General features: G+C 38.0%; 1 protein-coding gene across 2 annotated transcripts in view; it reads right to left on the bottom strand.

Annotated features, from left to right (window-relative positions):
* Window positions 1-2,187: 2,187 nt before the first annotated feature.
* The window catches only part of LOC117246965 (zinc finger CCHC domain-containing protein 24-like), a 31,026-nt gene continuing 21,763 nt past the window's right edge, over window positions 2,188-11,450 (bottom strand). The window contains exons 3-4 of one of the 2 annotated variants that reach the window (XM_033611021.2): window positions 7,965-8,129; window positions 2,188-4,183 (exon numbers count right to left, since the gene is read on the bottom strand). In XM_033611021.2, the coding sequence (XP_033466912.1) occupies window positions 4,070-4,183; window positions 7,965-8,129 (279 nt within the window). In that variant the 3' untranslated portion in view covers window positions 2,188-4,069. The remainder of the gene's footprint in view (window positions 4,184-7,964; window positions 8,130-11,450) is intronic. The other variant, XM_078163450.1, reaches the window with a different exon arrangement.

Here is an 11,450-nt window from a genome sequence, read left to right as displayed (position 1 = left end):
AAATTTGTTCTCATTGCACTTAGTGGCATGTACCTATTATCGATAAATCAATTTTTTCACATCCCCCATCTGTAAAAACATTTTTTGCAACATTGAGGGATATTTTCAGATTTTTGGCATTTGTACTCATTTTTTATGCGTATATTGAAAATGTGCATTAAAAGAGGGGGATGGAAACTCACCTACTAACAAAAGATGGACGTTGATGACATCCTGAAGCAGCGTGGGATCATGGGAGTTGCCCTCATTGGTAAAAACGTAACCAAAAAATGAAATCAACACACAAGTGCCAAAAACTGTAGTTCCTCTAATGGCCACTAGTGGCTGGCTCCAGAACCGACTCAATCCCCATAGACCTCCATGTTAAAATGCGCAACTTGACAGCAGAAATGAATACGTTTACAGCCTGGTACACAAAATGGTTTTGGTCTTTGTGGTTAATTTTAAAATTCACGACAACTATGCGGGTGAATATTTTTATAACTCACCCATTTGCATTTTACTAAGACTTAAAAGAATACTCAGACAGTTTGGGAGTTATGCCCTTTCTCTATCATTTTCATAGTGAGACAACATGATCAACATCTTTTTTGTGTCTGTACGTCCAGTGGCTGGGTCTCAGCGGTTAGCATTGTGGCTTAGCTTAGCGAACACAATTGAAGTCTATAGGGGGTCAATAGCCTACTCAGTAAAATAAACGTTACAGAAACCCTGAAGCTGGCATTTCTGCACGTGCATTTAAAATAAACATGTTTAAACATTAATTCAAAAAAGGAGTACATCTGTGCCTGTGCCTGTTCACCGGTGTATCCCTCCGCGGATCACAGCGTAGGACGTAAACATGCTATACTTCCGTGTATCAAACTTCTTCTAAAACGACTAAAAAGGACTCTCGTTTTTCGAATTAATGTTTAAACATGTTTATTTTAAATGCACATGCAGAAATGCCAGCTTCAGGGTTTCTGTAACGTTTATTTGTTCACTTTTACCGAGTAGGCTACTGACCCCCTATAGACTTCAATTGTATTCGCTAAGCTAAGCCGCAATGCTAACCGCTGAGACCCAGCCACTGGACATAGACACAAAAAACATATTGATCATGTTGTCTCAATATGAAAATGATAGAGAAAGGGCATGACTCCCAAATCGTCGGAGTATTCCTTTAAAGTTACGCATAATGAAGGTCGATGTTAGAGCAACCAAAGGGGGTAACTTTGCATTTCCTAAGATAGCAAAGGCATCATGCACCCTACTCCCAGTCGGATTGGCTAGTACTCGTTGCCTTCATTGGTTGGATTGGTTAGGTTTAGATCAGAGGAGTGAGAATGGTTAGGGTTAGGATGGAAGGTCAGTGTAAGCCAATCAAAGGCAGAGCAAGGCAGAGTTATGCGGGTCATGCCTTCGCTATCCACGTAAATGCAAGTTGACGTAAAGAAGATATGGCGACCAAATGAAGCACATTGTAACCTTGAATAAAATTAGATGTCTTTGGATTTCAACATTGTTGGAAACGTTTGGGAATATATAAGTACACAACTCAGCAAAATATATAACATCGGTCAAGTCGGTTTTAGACACTTAAATTTAGACATGTCACATTACATCTGTAACACTTCTTTTTTGGGCCACTTGGACTTAAACTGTCTGAAGCAGTTTGAGTCGAAGGTGTGTCCATTTATTGGGGGAAGTCCAATGTTTTATCACCAGCTGAGGAATGAGATCAGTGTCATTCTTCCCGCCTCTTTCTGTTTTCCTCATCAGCCTCCGTCCACTCATGATCTTATTCCGCTAAGTATTTACTCTCCTGACATCTGCCCTGAAGAATTAAGGTCTGAAACGTCAGATCTAATCGCCTCTGCACTGGGAAATGTTTCTTCTTTGTGTGTGCTCTGCCAGCGGTGGTATACAAGAGGGCGATGAAGCCAAATCTGATTGTGCGTCGCCATAAGTAAAGTTTATCAGATGCTCCGAAAATATTAAGAGATATGAAGAAAATTGTGTAACATCTGGATCAGTTAATGTTGGAGACAGTTTGATTTTATCAGCTGACAGCTATACAGCCCTGTGTGGACTTTCCCCAAACCTCCCCACCCCACAATCCACCCTGACACATGGATGGATTAAAAACAATATGTGCTTATATTGTCACCAGAGACAAAAACAGTTTGGAAGAATGGAAACCAGGAACATGTTTAAATACATTTTAATACAAAAACATTTTAGGAGATCAAGGGATCAGCTTTACCAAACGTCACTCAAACTAAGGCACATTAAACGGTGTTTCACATGTCTTAAACAGTTAAACATCAGAGGGTCTGTTCCATCATCACAATTTCCAGGAGATACAAAGAGCTTCTAAAGCAACATGCAACTTCCACTTAAAGGGACAGTTCACCCTCGAATACATATTCTTCCTGTGACCTGTTGTGCTGTTTATCAGTCTAGATTGTTTTGGTGTGAGTTGGTGAGTGTTTGAGATATCGGTCATAGATATGCCTTCTCTCGATTATAATGGAACTAGATGGTACTCGGTTTGTGGTGCTCAGAGCACCAAAAAATAAATTTGTAAAACTCAACAGCAATGTCTCTCTCCAGAAATCATGACCCGGTTACTCAAGATAATCCACAGACCTTGTTGTGAGCAGTCTTATGTAGGAACTATTTTTGACACCTGCCAACCGAATCAACACGCTGAAGGAAGTGTGCATCTACTCATGGACAAAAGGCTCATGCTCTTGACATGTGTCCGGTGACATATTTTCGCTGAAGGGTGCTGCACAGTATGTATGTGCATACACTTACAGGAACCACAGGAAAACTGCTCCGATGTACTAACATCAGTAGCTGTTACTCCAATGAATGTGCGCTCCTGTGCCTCTGAGACGGTTTCATTCTGGACAGCATGTGCCAAATTTTCAAATTTTTAATTTCGTGTTGGACATCAATCAATTTTTCCAGCTATAATGTGACAATGATCCGTTTGTTTATTTTCTTTCTTTCGTACTGGAAAGAGACATTGCTGTTGAGTTTTTGTTGTACTTTTTCGGTGCTTTGAGCACCACAAGCTGAGTGCCATCTAGTTCCATTATATTGGAGAGGAGGCAGACATCTCTACGGCCGATATCTCCAACACACAGCAACTCACACCAAAACAATCTAGACTGATAAACAGCACTATGGGTAATATGAAAAATATGTATTTTGGATTTTGAGTTGAACTGTCCCTTTAATCCCTCATGATCTTTGGTACATTCACATTTAAACTCCTTTTCTGTCTCATGTTACATGTGAGACATTTCAACCTCTGACCCATATAAAAGCACTTTGGTGAGCCTGTCTCAGCACTGTGTGCTAAAATATAACCACGCTGTAGTTTATTCTATTGTTGAGGAAATGAAAGGTGTCGATCATATTGCATTGGTTTACAGTTTTGTACAAATGACAAACCTCAGAAATACAGGCACGTACTTATAAAGAATAAATGTTAGTTGGCTAATATATTCCTTCACAAAGTGTAATAATCAACAAAACAGTAATGGCTTAAAAATATGTTCAAAAAATTATGTACCCTCCAGTACTGATAATACACATAATAATAATAATGCAGATACACGCTAATACTGCATATCCTTCTTAGTAAAGACTTGTTGCATATTTTATACAGAAAACATTTCACTTAAGTTATTTCTGTAATATACAAACATGTAAAAGAGAATCTTCTTCATCTGGAAACTTCGCTTTCGTTCCAACTCGGTGGACGTGAATGAAGACAGACACCGAGCTAAAGTTTCTTAATTCACAGTTTCATTGTTAAGACTTCAAAATGAATATTCACATGATAATAACTGAGGAAGGTACAAGAACCCAGCAGATGCAAAGTACTCGTCTCCACTGATAGATATCTTTTAAAAAATGAGCCTCTTATACAGAGAGTCACAGTGTCAAAGAGAATAAACCGTTAGATGCATTACAGAACAATAAAGTTAACTATAGAACTATTTAGTAATTAAAATATAACCGTCCCTTTTTGACACAACTTTGGAGGAGTACGTAAGGCGAGTGGAGTGTGTTATTGCACGCGGCGGCAGTAGTAGCCGAGGACTTTGCATTTTTCACACAGGTGCTGTGGATGCTCCTTGCTTTGGTCCGATACATCTAACCCGTCCGGTTTCTCCAGAGGTCGCTGGAACAAAGAAACAGGGAATTACTCATCACTGACTGAGCTGTCAGGGTCACGTCCACAGTGTCGGTCCTGGGAATTTAAGGGTTTTAACAACCTGTGGAGGAATTTACATTCTACGATTATGCACACATTATATATGATGCTTTATTCAAGGCTGACTTTTCTATGTTTTAGACTCTGGATTCAAAATGTGTCAATTTCTGACAAAAATAAGTACATAAAATCAGATTTTTAATTTTAAAAAAATCGTTGCTTTTATCCACCCAAAATTCTTCCTCTGATTTCTAATTTTAACTCATGTAAATATAATAAAATAATACTGCAATACAAAATATATAAGTAGATATTTTAACATTGTAGACTAGTAAAGTACTAAACTACTAAGTAAACTAATGTTACAATAAAAAAAGTACTGTTATAGTAAAGATAAATAAATTACTATCAAAATAAAGTGCTGTTATAGAGTTAAAATAAAGTACTGTTGTAATAAAAATTTAAAAAATATATTGTTTCAATAAAGTAAAATAGTGTACCATTGTAATAAAGTTAAAGTATGGTTATAAAGTTGAACAAAGTACTATTTTAATGAGGGTAAGTGAAATAAAGTTACAATAATGTTGGGTAAAGTAGTTATAATACATTGAAAATACAGTTTTAAAGTTAGAGTTTAAAGTGTTGTACTAGTATAAATAATAAAGTTAAGTAATGTACTGTTACAATTCAGTTAAATAAAGTACTGTTTTATAGTTAGATAAAGTACTCATAAATTTAAATAAGGTAATGTTATGATAAAGTTAAATAAGATATTTATATTTATATAATAAAGTTAAAGTACTGTTTTAAAAAGTTAAATGAAGTACTTGTAAAGTTAAATAAAAAAAAATGTTATAAGAAAGTTAAATTAAGTATTGTTATCATGAAGAATATCAAAGCCAAATCACTGGTGCTTTTATTCTGAAGCACGCAAGTCTACAGTTAGCTGTTAGCAGTTAGCATAAAGTTAAACTTTTACAGCGGCGCCATTAAACGCAAAGATTTATTTACTGTGAGCTGGAAACAAACACAGCTCTCCAGTTCATATATTTATAATATTTGTAAGTCGCACTGGTGCTCCATGGTTACAAAATGCGACTAAATGGTCGCAGGCTGGAGCCCTGCTGATACAAAGACAAACATCTCGTCTATCGCACAGGTGAGACAGGTCTGGATGGGCGGGGGCGTGCATGTGACGCATCGCTGTTGGCTTCAAAAAGAAAAATGACATGAAAATTTATATGGGAATCTTCCAAATACAGTAATTTTATAAATCCCAACTAAAATAAGCAGCAATGCATCGACTGTAATCGCTATAACACCCACTCCTACAAGAATGTAATGTGATATTTGCACATTTAATTGAAGCTTGGTCAAAAGTTACTGAGTATACAGTACAGGCCAAAAGTTTGGACACACCTCATTCAATGTGTTTTCTTTATTTTCATGACTATTTACATGGTAGATTCTCACTGAAGGCATCAAAACTATGAATGAACACATGTGGAGTTATGTACTTAACAAAAAAAGGTGAAATAACTGAAAACATGTTTTATATTCTAGTTTCTTCAAAATAGCCACCGTTTGCTCTGATTACTGCTTTGCACACTCTTGGCATTCTCTCGATGAGCTTCAAGAGGTAGTCACCTGAAATGGTTTCCACTTCACAGGTGTGCCTTATCAGGGTTAATTAATGGAATTTCTTGCTTTATCAATGGGGTTGGGACCATCAGTTGTGTTGTGCAGAAGTCAGGTTAATACACAGCCGACAGTCCTATTGGACAACTGTTAAAATTCATATTATGGCAAGAACCAATCAGCTAACTAAAGAAAAACGAGTGGCCATCATTACTTTAAGAAATGAAGGTCAGTCAGTCCAGAAAACTGCAAAAACTTTAAATGTGTCCCCAAGTGGAGTCGCAAAAACCATCAAGCGCTACAACGAAACTGGCACACATGAGGACCGACCCAGGAAAGGAAGACCAAGAGTCACCTCTGCTTCTGAGGATAAGTTCATCCGAGTCACCAGCCTCAGAAATCGCAAGTTAACAGCAGCTCAGATCAGAGACCAGATGAATGCCACACAGAGTTCTAGCAGCAGACCCATCCCTAGAACAACTGTTAAGAGGAGACTGCGTGAATCAGGCCTTCATGGTCAAATAGCTGCTAGGAAACCACTGCTAAGGAGAGGCAACAAGCAGAAGAGATTTGTTTGGGCCAAGAAACACAAGGAATGGACATTAGACCAGTGGAAATCTGTGCTTTGGTCTGATGAGTCCAAATTTGAGATCTTTGGTTCCAACCGCCGTGTCTTTGTGAGACGCAGAAAAGGTGAACGGATGGATTCCACATGCCTGGTTCCCACTGTGAAGCATGGAGGAGGAGGTGTGATGGTGTGGGGGTGTTTTGCTGGTGACACTGTTGGGGATTTATTCAAAATTGAAGGCACACTGAACCAGCATGGCTACCACAGCATCCTGCAGTGACATGCCATCCCATCCGGTTTGCGTTTAGTTGGACGATCATTTATTTTTCAACAGGACAATGACCCCAAACACACCTCCAGGCTGTGTAAGGGCTATTTGACCAAGAAGGAGAGTGATGGAGTGCTGCGGCAGATGACCTGGCCTCCACAGTCACCGGACCTGAACCCAATCAGAGTGAAGGCAAAGGGGCCAACAAGTGCTAAACACCTCTGGGAACTCCTTCAAGACTGCTGGAAAACCATTTCAGGTGACTACCTCTTGAAGCTCATGGAGAGAATGCCAAGAGTGTACAAAGCAGTAATCAGAGCAAAGGGTGGCTATTTTGAAGAAACTAGAATATAAAACATGTTTTCAGTTATTTCACCTTTTTTTGTTAAGTACATAACTCCACATGTGTTCATTCATAGTTTTGATGCCTTCAGTGAGAATCTACAATGTAAATAGTCATGAAAATAAAGAAAACGCATTGAATGAGAAGGTGTGTCCAAACTTTTGGCCTGTACTGTATATCAAAAAGGCTACGCCTACAAGAATCTGCCGACCACTTATAAGAAAATAGTACTGAATATTAACTAAATATAGGTAGTAAATTTGAAGAATTTATTTAAAAAAATGCATTTAAAATGCTTTTAAACCTAGTCTATAAAGTCCTTTGTAAGTTGACATATGGTGGCACTATTTGCACCAAAAACTAACCACTTGTTCTTTTGGCCCATGGATTTATTTTCCACCAAACTTCACTTGAAATCAGGTCACATGTTTTTCAGATTTCCTGCAAACTACTTGACAAACAAATACACAAATGTTTTATCAGAAGTGACTCATAACTCCAAGAAAATTCAGAAGAAAACCACACATTTCAGCCCACTACTCTGGAATTATCACACCAACAGATACATAAGATAGTGATCATATCAACATTAGCATTTCTGGGGAAGAAAACATTTTGCCTGCTGGGGTACGCCTGTTCTACAGTAAGACCGGGTTTAATTTCCACAGTTAATCCGGTTACTTTGGGCCAAAATAAAACATAAAGCAGCTTCTGGCCTCGAGGGTCAAACCATAAGGAAATATACTGTAACAAAACACAGCCACAAAGCATGCATTGGGTTTCTGCCATGTTGTGTGCAGTGAAGCAGGGTTTCCTGTGAAGTTTCAGCAGTATAGGTTAAGTGAAAACAGTGAGCAGAGCCTCCACGCACATGAGGCCTGAGCAGCCATCCCAGTTTACCGATTCCTCCTGTGTGTAGTTTAACTGTTACCTGCTTATGAGGGTAAACGTTGATGTGGCACTTGATACATTCTTGTCCCATGTTGGCCCAGGAGTTTCCGCTCATCCACTTCCTCTTGCATTTCGGGCATTTGTATTCCCCGAAGCACCTCTTCTTTCCCTGATACGGGGTCAGGCCTTCACCTTTGGGTCGAGCCTGAGCAGAAACACACAGCACACAACAGTTCTTACAGCTCTGACCTCGTCTTCAACCCACATGAGGCTGACTTCGTAACTTAAATACTTAAAAATGAGACATTTCTCAACGCATAGACCTCGACAGCTTTGCAAACAGTTTGGCTTTCGCCTCTCACCACCTCTAACTGAAAGAGACTGACTGACCTATTTGGTTTCTTTGGACGGCAGCCAATTCAAAGCTCTGTGTGATTACAACGGGAAGTGATAGCCGCCCTGTTGGTGGTCAAGAGAGTCGGGTTTATGGAGTAGTTTTGTGTTTGGGAATGAGATGATTATTTATGGTTCCTGTCAATACAAGTTAAAAAGCTCATTTGCTTTGATGCTTAATTAATGCAGTCCTGGAAGGGTGAGCTTTACATTTCAAAGAAGTCCTTCTCATTTAACTAGAGCCCGACAGATGTGGGGTTTTTGAGACCAATACCGATTTTAGAGGAGAAAAAGTTCCCAAAATGTTAAGATAAACCTTTATTAATCCCCACCAGAGGGGATACTCAGTTGTTGCAGCAGCACAACGACAGCAAAAGTACACATAGAGAAATATGAGAATAAATAATGAGAGGTGTATGAAAACCTAAACCAAAACAAGAATATGATTAAAATGAAACAACTAAACCAGAACATATGGAAACAAAATTTACAGGCAAAAGTGACATTGGTATGGTTTAAGTGTGATTAACAGCAGCAGAGTCAGCAACTCTATATTAAAAGTGTACACTCGACTAATGAGATAAAGTGTAAAGTGTAAGGAATAACATAACATGTAGTACAGCAAGATTACAAAGGATTGAACAGAGAATAAAATATAACATTATAGAAACAGTGTAGTATGTGTCTAATATAGTATAACATAGTAGGTGCAATATAGTAAGTGTAGGTGTAGTATTATACAAATATGGTATAAAGTGGCAGGCGATATAGTACATTTTTGTGCTTGGATTTTGCACCAATATGACCATGCCGAGGTACTCAGAAGGCTGCTTTATTGAGAAATAACTTAATTAGACTGTTTAAGACTGTTGCTAGAGTCCCGGCTTATCTTTGCTTATTGCAGACAACTACAACACCACCTTTGGAGAAGTAGTCCCACACCGCTGTCTCTTTCTACCCATCTGCAGGTGACAGAGGAAAGAACATTTTATTTTTATCAAGTTAGGCATTATTAAGATGTGTCTTTTTAAATGTAGAGATAACAGATCATTTCAATTCATCATATCTTTAACATATATATAAAGTTTAGGCCTATTTAAATGCAGTAATAGTGCTATTCCTATTCTGAAAGGTTATTTCAATAGATTCAATTCCACACAGAAATGCTGTTTTCTTGCTTATTAAAACATATCATTGAGTCATACAAACAGTAGCTCAGGGTTCACTGCTGCTGTGTTGCAGGATGAACAGTGGCAGTACAGTTACTAAACCGTTACACCTTTGCCCAATTAATACGGGGTAAAATTATGTTACACTGACCATGTTCTTCTTTATGTGCTCAAGGGAGACTTTTAACAGTGGAAAACCAGGGGACGGTTGCACAAAACACCTATGGTGTCCATGTTACGGTTTTCTTATAATTAAATCAGTTGCTCAAAACACATCTTCACATGTTCACCTACATATTTAAGGATTTCTCCTTATCTTGATTTTATGCTTAAGGAATCCTTTAGTTAGTTAAACCACTGTCCAAAATACTAAAAGTATCACAAGCATAAGCACGAGCAAATGGTTGTCATGGTAACTGCAGTATTTTACCACTGTAAAATCTTTCAATACAGTAAATGCCTTAACATTTTTACTTAACTAAGGAAACCCTCTCAGGGATTCTGTGCAACACCCTTCAGTAGTTCCCTCAACTTGGGAAAAATTAATTCATAAGTGTCATACTTAAGAAGAAAACCTGTGATGTTTTAATGAATTCCTTCTATCTTTTTATCTGCCATTTTTTTTCAAAATCAGGCCAACTTTGTGAGACGATACTTAGGTGTGGCAACAGGTAGCCTATGCTATCACAAGCACATGTTCAAGCAAACAAATGGTCTCCATGGAAACAGTCTTACTGCTGTAAAATCTCTTTCAGTGCAGTAAATGCCTTAACGTCTTTCCTTGATCAAGGAAACCTTTTAAGAGATTCTGTGCAACACCCTTACGTAATTTCCAAAGCTAAGGAAAAACTAACCTTAAGTGTCATACTTAAGGAGAAAACTTAAGCTTTAAGTTCTGACTTTTGTAAGTTATTCAAGTCCTAAACAAAACAGTTTGAATACATGCTTACACATCGACTTCCTCTCAGTTGACAAGGTATTAAGTAGCTAAGTGGTCAGCTAGTTCGCTAATTTAGCAATCATTAGCTCGTTTACAGAGCTAAAGATGAGGGACAGTGTTTATTTACTCTCCAGCTTTGTGTCTCACCAACTAATTATAAAGTAGCTTGAAGTTTTCAATCAGCATACTAAAACCACCACCTCACCATCTGCTATGTTGTACCAACAAACTATGGCTAACGTTAGCTAGCTTGCTAGCATAGCAAACAGACGTAATTAGCATGAGTGAAATGGCGGTTGTCAGGGACAGAGTTCATATTATTTTAGTTAAATTGAAAAGGGAAAATAATGGGGTCATATTTCACAAACTAATTTGCAACTTACCGTCAAGACAATGTTTGACTCACACCTACAGTCCGCTCAGCAGTGACACACTTTGCTAGGCTATATGTGTACTGTAAATTTGGAGTCAGGGTGCAGTCTGCTGGACAAACTACTCAAGCACACTATTTGTGAATCACCCCAGAAGGTTTAATATCAGCGCATATCGGAAAACATATATGCCGATAGTAATATCGATCGATTCATTCAAACCTTTACTCAAAGGTCTAGTATTTTGTGTTTGTTAGTAAGTCAAGAGTGTACAACAAGAGCTGTGAAAATACGAAATGGCTCGCTATACTGCCATTCCTCTAACCCCCCAGAACTAGACTGCATCCCACTTTTACAAGCCAGTAAAGATTTGATCTGGTTTCTATGTAGCAGCTGGAAAACCAGTGCTCAGAGATGCAAATGTCAAAAATGTTATCAACTGAATCACTTGAGAGAGAGCCTCATTTTCATGCATTCAGCATGAAGAAAGACATAGGAAACAATCAGTAAGCAAACCTAAAATAAGTTCAAATAAAGAGATAATCGATACATTAACTATAAATGCAATCATCCAAAACCATAAACAATAATAATAATAATAATAATAATAATAATATATAATAGCTAAAAGTTTAAATAGTGGACAACTACTA

This window comes from Epinephelus lanceolatus, chromosome 21 (assembly GCF_041903045.1).
Source record: "Epinephelus lanceolatus isolate andai-2023 chromosome 21, ASM4190304v1, whole genome shotgun sequence".
NCBI classification, from domain to species: domain Eukaryota; kingdom Metazoa; phylum Chordata; class Actinopteri; order Perciformes; family Serranidae; genus Epinephelus; species Epinephelus lanceolatus.
This window is presented reverse-complemented; position numbering and strand designations above follow the sequence as displayed.